The sequence below is a fragment of the Ammospiza nelsoni genome, chromosome 2 (assembly GCF_027579445.1).
Source record: "Ammospiza nelsoni isolate bAmmNel1 chromosome 2, bAmmNel1.pri, whole genome shotgun sequence".
Lineage (NCBI taxonomy): Eukaryota > Metazoa > Chordata > Aves > Passeriformes > Passerellidae > Ammospiza > Ammospiza nelsoni.
In genome coordinates this window covers 40,012,192-40,027,676 of record NC_080634.1, presented here as the reverse complement: position 1 = coordinate 40,027,676, position 15,485 = coordinate 40,012,192, and the positions used below count along the sequence as shown (strand labels likewise).

At 38.5% G+C, this 15,485-nt stretch overlaps 1 protein-coding gene across 1 annotated transcript in view; it reads right to left on the bottom strand.

Annotated features, from left to right (window-relative positions):
* Nucleotides 1-15,485, bottom strand: part of FAT3 (FAT atypical cadherin 3) — a 394,792-nt gene that overhangs the window by 79,178 nt on the left and 300,129 nt on the right. Inside the window, exons 8-10 of the mRNA XM_059466196.1 lie at nucleotides 13,282-13,421; nucleotides 3,518-3,793; nucleotides 1,736-1,946 (exon numbers count right to left, since the gene is read on the bottom strand). Of these exons, the coding sequence (XP_059322179.1) occupies nucleotides 1,736-1,946; nucleotides 3,518-3,793; nucleotides 13,282-13,421 (627 nt within the window). The remainder of the gene's footprint in view (nucleotides 1-1,735; nucleotides 1,947-3,517; nucleotides 3,794-13,281; nucleotides 13,422-15,485) is intronic.

Here is a 15,485-nt window from a genome sequence, read left to right as displayed (position 1 = left end):
ATTACCAGTGTAATTGGAAAAATACTCCTTAGATGTCAGGATGCTCTTTACATTGTGGTGGCACCTCTAGATGATTGGGAATCCATAATAGTAATAAGGTGTCAGGAAAAAGCTAGGAATAGTCTTGAAAAATATTGCCCCAGGAACTTGATCTAGTCTGCTCAGAATTTGTTCCATAAGGACAGCGTTTTCCTGTTTGGGCACATGTAAGATTGCCCCTAATTTAAGTTAAAGGCCACTTGAGAATGCTGAGAAATAACTGCTAAGAACAAATGCAGTGCATAAAGGAAATATTTGCTTTGGAGTGCTAACATCTTCCTCATTCTAAGTTCAATATTTTCAGCTGCAAAAGACTTCACCTTCTGGTTTGCTGAAGGTAATCTCCTTCCACAGAGCATACAAGATAATGACAGAAAAAATCTTCCTTGGGTCTTCTCTAAACTTCAGGTTATATCATCCTAATTTAAGGTGTGAGCTTTTATTATATGAAGCTAAATCAGTATGAGATGGTGTAGATATTCTTGTGTCATTACTTATTTGTCATTTAGCCTGTTCCTAATTGACATGAGCTATCCTAGCTGGGAACAAGTCTTTATAATAATATAGGAATAAATAATGATCCAGTAGGATCAGAGCCTAATGCTGGTAAAGGCTTGTGATCTGCCTAATATGAGTATAATCTGAAGTGCCTGTGACTTCTTTTTATGGAAATAAAAGTTTCAAGTTTTGCTAATGTTAAAGTGGAAAGATTCATATTATGAGTAAAACCCCCTAAGTAGAAATAAAACATTACAAAATTCTAAGGTCACAAATTTCTAATTCTTTTCTCTCTTTTTCCAGGCATCCCCCTCTTATATATCTGTCAACGGTTTCCCTCGAAGATAATTCTTAACTTCAGGCTCATGTGACCCAGAGAAACCTACATTCATTGTCGTGTGTCAGAGATATTCTGCTCTGTTGCACCAGCAGAAGAATGCTTTTGCTGGTATAGATTATGTGCTGAATGTAAATATACAGCATTTAACTGCAAAAGCAATTTTCATCTGGTATCATCATGCCCTCTCTTAGTTTCAAAGAGACCTTGTGCCATTAAAATGCTATGGCAGAAGTTTTATCATAGCCCTGTTCTTAGTCTGTGCTTCTCTGGTCTGAACACTGGCAAAGATATCAGGACATAACAGCTGTTGTGGCATTTTTTTTTATGGAGGATCCACTATACACTAGTCTGAAACCAGAACCCTGAAAACAAGTCACTGGCTGCAGTTTTGAATAACTATCTTCTGTGATGGCTTTGACCCAATGACTTAGAGGTAACAGGCTCTGTAGCCACCTGGTAAAAATGAAACAGCCACAGAATAACAGAATGCCTAGACTAGAAAGGGACCACCGGAGAGCATCTGGTCCAATCTTCCTGCTAGAACAGGTTCACCTACAGCAGATTGCACAAGATCCTGTGGAGTTTTGACATCTCCAGAGAAGGAGACTCCATAACCTCTCTCGGGCAACCTGTTCCAGAATGAGATTGTTCTGAAAGGTTTTGGGTATAGTAGCTTCAGAATAAAATTTAAAAAAAACCCAACAAAACAACAACAACAACAAGGTGTCTCCTTTGCCCATCTGTACAGGAGAAAGTAGACCAAAGAAGCTGAGTTGTGTGTCAAGACAGATGACCATTACATCACTGTTGTGTGTCTGGCATGATCCATGATCCTTCATTTTTGGGCTCGGTCCTAACCTGCTTCAATAGTATAGATAAGCTCTGCATTTTCTCCTTTGTCTTTGTCCAGAGCTGTGACCTGCAACACTGCTGATCCAACTGCTGCTGACTCAAACACCGAGGCTTCATACAACGGGCTGGTGAAGTAGGGACTGTGGTCATTGGAGTCTTCCACATTTATGATGACTCTGGCCAGGTTTCTTCTGTAAGGGAATTCTTGATCTCGGACCTATAGAACAAGAGCATAAAACACAATTTGACAGTCATCTAGTAAAACTTCACAAATATTACTCATCTGAGTGTGAATACTACTTTCAGTTCTATTTAGTACAGTAAAAAAGTCCATTTGTCCCAAAGAGCAGTCTGAAATAAATTCACACACGGGACGACAGATCAAAGAAACAGGAAAGAAGTTAGTGACATTTTTTTTCACTTGTGAGAAAGTGCATTGCAACTAACTCATCATGACATGAATTTTTGAAGTGGCAACCACATGAGATCTTAAATTTTGGTAGAGATCTGCAAGAATTTCCTTTTTTATCAATATTTGCTGAATGGTCATGCCTTTATCTTGCTATTGCCTTCTTTACATCATACAGGCATGTCTGTCTAGTGCTTGTAGCTGCCAATGGACTACTTCATGATTATATACATAGATGATCATATCAACAGTAAACAGAGCAGGAATCATTTTATGAAATGCTGGTAACTGTCAACAGAGGTGTAAGTTACCACACCTGTCTCAATCCCACCCAAAACACCTCAGCAGTGCTTCACTGATAATCCTGCCACCACTATCTCCTGAAAATTTTGGTTCTTCTTAAACAGAGGAAAAGACCTATTGTATTAGGTGGAGATCAAAACCAAGCACCAGAGAATTACCTCTCTTGGCTATGTGTTTCTGTTATTCAGTTTATAGCTATTTCTTAGTTTATAGCTAGTTTATAGCTATTTCTTAGTCTGCTTGGCAAAGGACTTGCAACATTTTACTCTGCGAGCAGAGACCACATTCAGCTGCTCCTTGCTGCATCTCACAGCAGCTTTTTGCTTCCAAGGGTGCCCTGCCAAAGCTGCCCCTGTACCTAACACACCACGAGTAGTTTCTTATAAGGCCTCTGCTGCAGAAGTCTTAAGTAGTTAAAGAAAATAGTGGACTCCAATGTTTAAACAATGTTTAAACTAACACAATTTTGTTTGTTTTTTTTTTTTTTTTTTTTTTTTTTTTTGTTTTGTTTTGTTTTGTTTTTTAAAAAATTATGTCCATAATATACAATCTTCACTTGAAAACAGACAGATTTATGTCCTGTAGTCTAGACACACCAAGCAAAAATTGGTAATTAACTTTTTTCTGCATGCCCAAAGATTTGGAAATGTAGATAAAGGAAAGCTGTTTTGTATATCAGCAGTTTATGTACTGAAATAAGTCTATAAAAGTAATATATAAATGAGGCTTGTACTCAGAAAGGCTGTGGCATTCTCCATGACAAGAAAGCAGTTATCTCCCAGTAAATAACTTCTCAAATAACTTTCAGCCTCACTTCAGAAACTCTGAAAATTACCTTGAGGGAGAGAGAGATTAAATAATTACCTGCTTGCTCTCCCTTGAGATAAAGAATCATATCTCATTCCATACAATGGATTCACAATAAAGTTTCCCAAAAAGCCAAAATAAAAACTGTGAAATAAATACACAGCAGGGCAGGCAAGATTAAATTAGTGGCTACTTATTGCACTGAGTCCTTCACTCAAGAGAAGCCTACTCCATGCATGTCCCTGAAGCAGCCATGACTGCATTCTTACCATGACATTAAGGATGTGCTTATCTTGAGCTTCGTGGTCTAATCTCTCAGCCGTATAGAGAACCCCGGTGTTGGGATCAATTCTGAATTTCCTCATGCTGACTGTGTCGATGCTGCTGTGAATAGTGTAGCTCAGCTTGTGCTTTTCATCTCTGTCTATAGCTTCAATTTGCAGAATTTCAGTATCAGGGAGGATGTCCTCTGAAATGGTGACATCGTAGCTTGGCTGAGAGAATTCTGGGCCATTATCATTGTTGTCCAACACTTTGATAAGAACCTACAGTTAATAAAAAAGGACATTTGAAGTTATTGAGGTCCAGTCAGACTACTGAATAAGCACCTAGAGAAATGCAATTTACTTTGAATGGCTGAAGATGTTATGCTGCTGCATGATGGGACTGAGAAACATTATTTAATATTAAATTCTTATTTTTCAGATCAAAAGAAATGGAAAGGATTTGTCTTTGGAAGTAAAATGTTCCTAAATGTAAGACCTACTCAGAGCCTGATGAAGAAGCCCATATTTTCAGAATCTGTAGATTGGAAAGTACTTCTACAATGGTCACAAGGAAAGGTTTTGTCCTCCCTTGTAACTGCCTTGGTTACAAGGAACTTCTAGAACTATTATATAATTTCCTTTCCCCTTCACTACTAATAAAGCTATAAAATAATCCTTTTCACGTTGCTTAAATCTGCTTTTTACACAATCAAGATTCAGCTAAATCCTCTCTTTTCTGCCCAGTATATTGAATTGGGGCTTACTGGCAACGTCAAATGGTGACAGCAGTGGAGATTTCAAGTTGCTGAGACCCCTCAGATTGCTCTTACACCACTTGAGGTGGACACAGGAAACTCAACCTCACTGCCACACCAGCACACCTCACACAGATCAATGCGTACCACCCAGGACAGCTGATCTCAGGGCACTGGTGACACAGAAGGATTATTTTTTTTGTTACATCCTTGCTCTTCCTTTGCCAGTGATGGCTGTCTTTATTGTCAACTAATTCACTTCCCCCTCCAACACCTATTTGTCTCCTTTTTGTTGAGGTTTATGAATGATAGAACACTAAAAATATGAATGAATGCTTTGCTCCTTGCTTCAAATCTGTCTTTAAAGCTTCTGTATTGATCCTTAAGGAAACCGGGAGAGCGGGAGAGCAGGCCAGGGTGCTGCTCTTGCTGCCTATTACACCCATTTCAATATATCACAGGCTGACTCTGATAAATAATAAGAATCACTATTTTCCAAGCTTTGCTTTTCATAGTTATGTTATGCATGTGTCGCTCTGACGACATTTTGTGGGTTTTGCCATTGGAGAAGTCACTCCCTGGGGAAAATGTGCTTTCCAGACTTTGTATGCCATAGATTGCTGTGGGTAGTGTGGCAGCAAAACCTTTGACAAACTGTGTAAAACTGAAAGCTGAAATCTGAAGAGTTGACTCTTTTACAGTGCTAGAAACAAAAAGTGTTTTTTCCAGAATATGCCTGTGAGAGCACAACCTAATTTTACAGCAAGTAAAACGGAACAATCTTTTTATTCAAAGGCTTTGAAATAAGAAATGGTCCAATTAATGACTTGGGAAAGGCAACACACAGGACTCTTTGGTTGGACTAGGAGACCTGACCCATCACTCATTATATTTTCTTTGTTGCTTTGTTACTTGGCTCTCTTTTAAGCAAGTACTTTATTGTTTTGCTTGATCCAGCCCTGTTCACCCCTACTTTCTTAACAGAAGAAAAATACAGCTATACTTTGACTGCAATATTGCACAAACAGATGTTGGCCTCAGAGAGAAATGAAACTTTAGATTTCCATGATATGTGGGAGGGTTTGCAGAATACATTACCAGAAGGAACATGAGCAGTTGTAAGAAGCAGTTGTAATGAACTAGCCTGGGAACTGTTCAAAAGACAGCTGAAATAAAATGCTCAGTAAGTTAAATGGCATAAGACTTGCATTCCATACAATTTCATTTTCACCAGATTATGGCACACCAGAGTGAAGCCTATATTAAGTTATGCTTCAGTCTTGGACAGATAGCAATAAAATTGGGGGGAAATACACATTGCTAGGCCTATAATAAAGATGAAGAGTTACTTAGCTTTTTATACTTTTATTGTTGCTGTAATATATCAAACATGTTTCTGATCTGACTGAGGAAAAAAACCCACCCAAATCTGTGTTTTAAAAATTTGTGAAGAAACCAGTTGTAACATATGAAAGAAAGCCTGTGGAGAAGATTAAAGTCTTGAACTCTAATATAATGGGACACAGAGCCAATGCTGAACCACTTTTTTAGTGTAAGCAATAGGAGTTGGGGATAATCAGTATTTGATACTTAGAGAAATTTTCTTGAGCAGTTTCGATATTCTCAGTCCTTGACAGGTACCACTATAACATGACTGGTATCAACACAGATAATTTATTTTGTTTTTCATTCATGACCAAAAACTTTGTCAAGTATCATTTCAGACAGTCCAACAGAGAAGTAAAAACTTTTCAAATGCATTGAAAACACCAAGAGTGCTTGATTCTGCTGATGCTAGTACAGCACAGGCTAATGTGAACAAGGAAGCTTCCATGTGAGGGACAGGCTTATATCTGTGAATTTATTTTTAAAATTGGTGTGTGCAATCTGAAGCTGCTCTGGAAGGTGATAAAAAGAAATGTACAGAAACAATGCATCTTAAAAGTTGTGCTACAGAAGTGACACGCTATTTTGTTTGCATGGTATATAATCATTCCAGAGCAGTGATTCATTTCCTATGATATCTAATGCCTTTTGGGATCACTGGCAAACAGAGAAAGCAGAAGAGGGCATAAAGGTTTATCCATCCCAAGTTTTCCACTATGACTGTCCAAGCCATGGCTCCATGATTTTTGCCTTTACTAGACTACCCAAACTGAACAGGGTGGGACTGGATCAGCATCAGAGACCAAGGGTAATCCATGAGACCATGCAAATTAAGCATGGATTCTCAGAGCAGCATTTCTTCCCACTGAAAAAGGTGTAAGCTATGTGCCCTCACACACATACGGACATAATCATGCTTGGGGAGTGCAAGGCATGGAGGGAGAAAAGATAAAAAAATTGAGGCCCTCATTCACTGTCATCAAATTTACAGGGAGCTATGCACTTAAAATTGCTTTGATCATTGCCAAAAAAACCCCATAATTTTTCTTTCTTTTTCTTTTCTCTCTTTCACTTCAAATCTACTGTAAGACTGATCAAGTGCCTGTTTAAGTGGCAGGCATCTTCCTCCCTAGAGGTGCCAGTATTTTAATGATTTGTCAAGTGATCTGCATTGAAATACACATTATTTATTACATACTTTGCACTTCAACAGCCACTTCCATCTGGAGACGGAAGGCGATGGGTTAGAAATGCTAATGAATAAAGAAGTCATTATTGATTCACAATTTCTTCTATTTAAGCAGTTAAGAGTATTTCTAATTTTTCTCAGCTGTCCCTCAAAATCCCCGAGAGTCAAATGTAATTTTAACATTTCTCTCCTTTAATAGAGGGGGTTGTATTTTCCTTGCAACAAAAGAAAGTTAAGTTATATATGGGAATACTGATTATACAGAGCTCTGTTAAACCTATAAATGGAATTCTTTAATGTTCTTAAAAATTGAGCTGTCTTGGGAGTTACTTTAAACAAAACCAGGTAAAAGAAAATGGAGTTTTAGTCCCATTTAGAATAGCTATTAGTCCCTTAGTTCTTCCAACATTTCTGAGGAGCAAGTGACTATCATCCCTGTATTTTGCCCAGGAAAACAATGCCCTGCAACAAGGTTACCAAATCCCAGGTGAAGTGCAGTGGTAAAGCTGGGGAAGGTGTTTTCAGCTTATTTTTGAGCCACACCCCTTTTATTAGGTCACCTTAAAATGCCATTCTTCCTATGCAGATTTGCTACTCCAGCAGGATAACTTCTAGTAAGATGTTACTTAAAAAGATAGGAAGGAAAATGTGACACTGACATGAACACCAGGCTCACAGAAAACCTGAACCTACAAACATACATGAAGCTGAGTAAACTGAGTGCCACCAGATTGTTAATATGACGAAAGTTTCTCAAATTAATTTCATGGCTGCCAACCTCAGGCATAAAATTGTGGAACTATTGGCAAATTTCCACTGACTTCAAAAGGGTCAGCAAAAGGGTCCTTGAAGTCTTATGCTTTAGCCAGCTGGTCTAAGTCTAAATCTGAATCTGAATCTAAATCTAAATCTGAATCTAAATCTAAATCTAAATCTGGTCTAAATCTATCTTTCACCTCAAATCAAGAGCCACACTACTGAAGTGACTCAAAGACTCCCAATGCCTGTGTAATTCAATATTTTCTACATATTTATTCCCAAATGGAAGATATGGCAAGAATGAGCTGTGTGGCATAAATATCCTTTATTACTGCTTAGGTGCCCAGGGTGTTAAGCTGTGACAATACCCATTGTGCACAATCAAAGCCAGGCTTTAAATGTTTCCCAACACATCTCCAAAAGGTGACGAATGTAAATGTTTACTATTTGTTGGCCGCTATGTAGGGATTCCTCTTTGCTGACAACTGCTCAGGACTGCTGACTGAACTGCTTTTCATTGACAAACATTAGCTGCAAGTCTTTTTTTCCACGCTCATAAAGCCAACATGCAGCAACCCAGTCTCTGCCTGGTTCTTCTTGAAAGCCCATATCTTTTCCAGTGCATTGTGGGCTTCAGAAAGGCAGGCTTGCCTCCTTCTGTGGCCATTGTGTTGAGCCTAATTTATAGTCTGAACAAGCTCCTCACTATAAAAGATTTGCTTCTCCCTGCTCACTTCCTATTTCCCACAGTTAAAACAAGTTTCAAATAAAGGAATCACAGCCCTCCAAGATTACAAATTAGGCAAAGTAGCACTCAGAGCATTAGCAAAGACTTTGTACTCAAAATAAGTAAGTGAAAGGCCTAGAGAAATACAATCAAATCAAAGCAGGACAAAATCTAATGCAGGAAGTATCTCCAAAGCTGTTTTTAATGTTGCCCATAACAAATACCTTTGGTTTAGGCACAGACATATTTGAGTGAAGCTGGGTAAATGCCAGCAGCTGCTTTACAGGCATTTGAAGCTGGAAGAATCTGCTTGGCTAATTGCTTGGTCTGGGCACCGTGTTGTAGTACAACCTATTAAGTACTTGAATTATTTAAACTGAGGTTACACTTCTGCACAGGTTTTGAAACCTATTTTAATACTGCTTTCAACAGTGATACCACATAGCTTTATTTTCTACTTCCTGCAAGTTTTTCTTTCCTCCAAACTCCAACTTTAACATAAAAATTCAGTTTCCCTACCAACATCAGTGGCTAGTTATTTTTATTTTACTGTGTTCTTTGTAATATGTTAAAATTGAAAGAAAAATCTTTGCTTCACAGGCAAGGCAGTGCTGAGATTACTGGATGTAAAAAAAAAAAATAAAAAAAATCAAGGAGTGGTTACAGTTTGGAGGAAATGTTCAACAGAGCAAAAGTGAAAAATTTAATTGAATCTCTATGTCTCTTTTTCTGCCCTAGAAGAATCCACAGCCCAGAATTGCTTCTGGCAGGCTCTAATGTCTTATCTACGCTTTGGCCATGGTCCTCTAAGAAGAGCATTTCACCATTCATTTAAGAGAACCACCCTCACTCAGGGAGACTGATCAGCTCCTCTTAAGAAAATGTTGCAAAGAAAAGGTGATCTCTGAAAGGTGAGACAGAAACTCAGAGTTAAAAGTCAATCCTCAGCACAAGAATAAATTAAATTCCAAAACCTTCTGCAAGGGGAGACAGAAAGGGGCAATGAGCAGTAACTTCTGTCTGTTCTTCCAGTCTGGCTGGCTTCAGCAGAGGGTATTGTAAGCAAACATCTCTGGATCTGCAAAAACTCTTCAGAGGGAAGTGCATGTTACCCCCTGAGTGCCCACTCTACTGGTTTTGCAATAAGTGAAACTCAAGTGCCTTTTGCCTCCCAGCTTGGAGGCAACAGCCTTCGTGCTCTAGCGCATCTTTTCTATAGCAGTTACAATGATGAGAAAGAAGAAGGAGGCAGGAAAATAAGGAGCAAAATAATCTTTTTCATAGAGTAGAACAGCCTCATTCCAGAGGCTGTTCTTACAAAAATATAATTATCTGCTAGGACAACATTCTCAATAAAAGTGAAACATTATAATAACTCAAATGATAGTTCAATGATTCCCCCCCCCCCGTACTCTGCTTCTGGGTGTATTTTAACAAAGCTCAAGAGTATGCACTACAAATAAGTAAATAAATGTGATTCTACTCCTCTGTTGTGCCTGTGTGTAAAAGATCTGAGTTGTTCAATAAAAAAAAGGGATTTCGGATAAACCTGACTTATGACCAGGAGAATTTCTCATGTTTCAGAGTCAGAATTGTGGCAGGAGTAGGCATGTAGATGCCATTAAAATGATTCCTTGTGGGGAGAGACCTCTCTCTGCTCAAGCAAGGGTACCAAACTCTTTTGCAGGCCAAAGGGAGGTGATGGCCATGGCAGGGAGCAGAGTCACCGCACAGAGCCACTGCCCCAGCTCTCTCCAGCACAGGGGATACAGAAGCCCCAACCCCTCTGCAAGGCCAACAGCTCGCCCGGCAGCTGCAGGAGTTGTGTTTCGTGGGAACTGGGAGCAAATGTATTCCTTCAGCCTTTAATAAATGACTGCATGGCCTCAAGCAATGATGGATAAAAGAAAGGGAAAAAGCAAAAGCTCTCCCTGGCTAAGTCAGGAGACTTAGCCATTCTAGAAGTTAATCACCATGACTGAAGTTTTATACCTACACTTCAAATATATAAATCAAACAAGTCAAAATTTCTTTGTATTTTTCCTTCTCCATCCCTTCCCATCCCAACTGCTGGATGGTTCAGGCTTACATGGATGGGCAGCATGGTGAGTGGGAGTGGCTCAACAGGTCCTGGCACTTTGGTACTCACTTTGGAGACTGTATTTCTTTTCGAAACCTTGATCATGCCCAAAACAAGTAGGCTTTTAGTTACAAAGAAAGTTTGCAACTTTTTTTTTTGGTTAGCACTCCTTATGTTCTTTTTGCCTCTTTTCGCAACAGTGAACCATTATTACAACAGATGTAACTTTTAAATCAAAATTATTTCCTTCCTCTCATGGTACAGTAATGAACCATGTGCACAGTAAGGCATGAAGGAAGTGAACACTTCACTGGAGTTTAAGGCATGCAGGAACACTGCTGAAGAAACTTCACCAAGTCCATGCCAGGGATCACGTTACCCAAACAAAAATCTTCGGCATTTTTATGCTGTATTTTACCACCTCCAACTGTGTAATAGACAAAAGAAGAGATAAAGGAAAACAGCTGGAGTGGAATAAAAAGCAAGAGTGTTCCATTGCACATGGTCATCATCAGCTGTTTCCTAATAAACCACCATACTTTGAGGGGGCCTTTGAATTATTTTATTGTTATTCAAAATTGCTTTATACCTGCTTTGTCTTCTACCATAATGTCCTGCAGCTACAGTCAAAAATGCAGGTGGAACTATGTACATAGAACAAAATAGTTAAAATGTTGTTTTGTCAAAACTCAGAATTCTAAGGCCACTGAGAGCTATCAATAAATGATCTATTCTATGACATTTTTAAATTAAACCAATCAGTATTATATTTTTTTATTATTTTCCTAAGAGAAAATTAAGATGAGGAAGCTAATCAAAGGCTCCAAAGTACAGCCAGAAATAAAGTAGGAAACCTTTGCACAATGGAGCAATAAATACGAAGGCCATCATTCCGTCAGTTTTCAGATAATAATCACTTCTGAAATCTCTGCTGTCAAGACCAAAAGAAACACATGCTCAGATGCCTTGGTCACCATTAAAAATTAAACAGTATCCACACAGAGAGAAGGTGGGGGAGGGAAGGGTCTGTACACACCAGTGATTATTAATGCCACACTCTTGCAATCTGAGACTATCTTACATTCCTAAATGGGTCACATCGCTGTTAAAAAGAATGCTCAGGCTTCTTTTAGAACGCAACAGCTTTACTGAAATATGTTTTTACCATATGTTTTAATTAAAAATGTAAGGGTTTCATCCAACTAGGTTTTGAGGACTGTTATATAGGTCAATTTATTAAATCAAAAGCAGCAGAAACAATAAACACAATATCCATGAAAAGAGAAATTACTTTAATCCAGCATGTTTGAAATTCCCTAAGCTTTTTAATATTTTTTTGGCTGAAATGTTTGCAAGAAAGAAAAAAGGTCACATTAGGCATTCAACACCATCTAAAATGTGGACTAAGAGTGTAGCCAAGATTAAAAAACAGCATAAAAAAAACCCCCAAAAACTACTCAAGAGTTGAAGAAAATGCCTTATGGAAAGGGAACATAAAGAGGTCAGTCATTCTCCTTTGCCTGTCTACCGGAAGACTGGGAGGTGATTTGAGTACTGTGAGTAAGTGCCTTCCTGGGGAGAAAATAGTGTTTTTTAAAGAGTTCCTTAATTGAGCAGAGAAAGGCATAACAGGGAACATGGGCCAAATATAATCAAGCTTAAAGTTAAGGGATGTTTTTAGCAGATGCAATTAATTCTGGAACTGACAGTGAAAACATTGGATTTCCTACCACCTAACTTACTATCAGCTGATGTTTTCTTACCAAGGGGAGATTATTGGGAGAAAATATCAGACCTTTTAGGGCTGGGGTATAAACAGCATGAATTCAGACTGAGAAAGCACTCAATGATTTAGCAATTTCTTAGGAAAGCTGGTGTTGTGACTCACTGAATACAGATTTACATCCAAAGCATTTGAGCAAAAAGGCAAGGTACAACAGAAGCATCTGCATGTGCATGCATATATGTAAACATAAAAATGTTCAGGCTTTCCTTCTGAATTATAAAAAAGGAAATAACATAACAAACCTATTTTTTTTTATTTATACTTGGGGAGTAACTCAGATGTAATTTCAGGCCCTAAGTAATGCACAGCCCACAAGTCTACCTCATATAAAAGGATTTTGCTGCTTGAAGTCTTCCTGGCGTCCCTGGGACCTCAGAGTCCCTGTCCTTGTGCCATGACCCAATTCCAGGCTGGTTCTCACTGAACAGATACCTGGGCTCTGCATCAGGGTGTCTCCTACAAAGATGTGTCAGAGCCAGCATTGCCCCAGCCCATCACATTTATCGGACCCAACTTTAAAGGCAAGGAGCCTGATAAGCATGCCCGGCTTTAAAAGGTTCAGCAGGGCTGCTTTGCAGAAGATAGTGTAATCACAGGCAGTGACACTAAAGGAAGGATTCTTTGAATTTTAAGTTTTGCCTCTGAACAATTTCTTTTCTGAACAATTGATCTTGCGTCCCACTTTTGGGTCTTCGGAGGATGAGAGGTATAAACTCCATTTAACACAATCAATAGCAATATTCCCTGACACCATGGAAGCACTATTGTATTTTGGACCGTTATGGGGAGATGCAATTGTCAAAATCTAGGCTTTGCTGCCTGTGATAGGGACTCCCTCAGCTGGAGGAAGGCAAATTACTTTCATGTGAGCAGGAAGAGAACAAAAGGAGAAATAATGCTTTGAAACATTCAACAGCCGATTCTTTACAGCCAGATGGAAAGGCTCTGAAAAATATCCCCTCCATCAGTTATTGGTGCTCTCAAAGGATGAGGTTTCACCTGAATGGAAAAATTAATAACTTTTATAGCATATACATTCCAGCAACAAATGAATAACTTGCCAAGAAAGGAATGTGATATTCTACCTGAGTTGTGGCAATGTTTGTTCCATCGGTGACCTCCACAGTCATGTTATACATTGACCTCTGCTCTGCGTCCAAGGGCTTTGCAATGACAATCGTGCCCACTCCCTTATAGGCGTCGAAAGAACTATCGTAATTCCCTCCTAATTGTTGCACAAAAACACAATCAAATTAGCCATTTCTTGAAAACTTCCATTGCAAGTATTCCTAAAAGTGGGCGTGTCTGTTTAGTGTCATCCATCTTAATGGCCTCTCTTAGCACACACAGTACATCTAGTGATACCTCTTTGTTCATAAGTTATTTATATTTCAAAGCACAGTGTGGATATTGAAAAGCAGGTATCACTGGAATGCATTGCCAAAAAGAAAGAATAAAAATCTAGCAGTACATTTAAGTAAACTACAGCTGAATCTATAAAAAAAATCAAATGGCTATAAGCCCCTAAGATGTATGCCCTTGTGGTTTAAATAACGAACAAGAATAATTATCTTTTTGTATAAAAGTCATTTCAAGAGGGCTTTATTCTACAAATTTTATTTTCAGGAAATCCTCACTGATACTTCTGGGTGCAAATACCATCATCTGAGTTTTTAAAAATTACAATTATAATCAATTTTAGAAATGCAAATACAGATTTGTTATGTTAATACCACGGACAATGATAATTACTGGCAGCAAAGGTAAAATCCTTCCAGTGTTTTAAGAATTATTCAAATAGATTTGACAGGATACACAACATAAATTCTTTCCAGTACAAAAAACCTCTCACAAAGCACTGTTCTAATACCAACATCCCCTTTTCCTGTCACACACTGAATGCTGTAGCAGTGAGAAAATCCTCCTGAGTACTGAGTATAAGAAAGAAAAGAAAAAAATCTATTAACAAGTAAAATAAGGCTATAAATAATATAACCTCAAATATAATTTCAGATTGAAGGGTTACAAGATTTGTCAGCCACAGCTACAGTTTATGAATTTGAACCACTCATTATTTTCAAAAGCGCAGCACACACTCCCTGCTGATAAGCTGTTTTCTTGCTTACTCATCTATGAAGTGTAATTTAGTATTAGTTGAGTCTGAAATTTTTGGAGGCTAGGGACAGGGAGAGGTGGGACACAACACTGCTGACAGACAAACTGTTAAGCTATATTCATAACACAGCAATTCAATGCCAACCCTGCTCCACAGAGACAGAAAACCTTTCAAACCCCACTGGTTATGAGACTTGTGTGACAGCTGCTGAAAGCTCTTGAGATGAGGTCCACAGGTAGAAAAATATCCATCCTACTGACTTAGCTCTGGTGAAATATATATAAAGAGAGATATATGTGAATGGCTGGTAGTGTCACAAAATGGCTCTGAAAATTTTAGGGCTGGGGACTGAATAGAGAAGAGTCTTCCATGCTCTCCCATCTGCATGGTTTGCTGAACAGGAACTGGCATTATTCTCAGAAGCAGTCATGCATTTACTGAGAGAAGAATGTTCTGGCATTTGAAGAAGCTGAAGATTAGGAGGTAACACAGCAAAATCACAGCCCCTGAATTCCTTAATGTGAAGGAAGCCTCACTTCTACCTCTTGCACAAGCTATTGCAAAGAAAGAGGAAGGTGGAAGAAGCACTGCTCTGTCCATTTTTGCCTTGAAAGACATTCAGAGATGGATAGAAGACAATGGAAGGAAAAATAATAATGCAGGTGACTGCTGCAGAGGAAAGGAAGTATTGGTGAACTTCTGGCCACTGAAGTGATCCAAATGTAGTAATTTCAGATGTGCCATCAGATTTCCATATGTTGAACAGATGTATGTACATACATACAGATCTAAGCCTAATAGATGAAGTTGTGGTTTTCCAGGAAAACATTGTCCTGTTGTCATTTATCGCAGATAGAAACATTGCTTACTCCTTGCCCTTATTCTGCTAGCTCTGCTTGATATTTAAGCAATAGCAAGGTATTTGGACATTGATTATATCTTCAGTGCTCTTTTTTTTTTTTTTAAGTTAGTCTGGAAGAAAAAGTTTCTTTCTCCCAATTAATGTTTTAAATTAATTTACTTGAGAAAAATTGCACCATGAAAACCTCCTTTGAAGAAAAGAGCTTGAGATTCATGCAAGGAAATCTCAGCTGAAATGAAACTAGCCTTGGGACAGTAGGCACTTCACAAAGAGAATGTTTCATACTGATAACCATGAAAACAAAGTGCAAG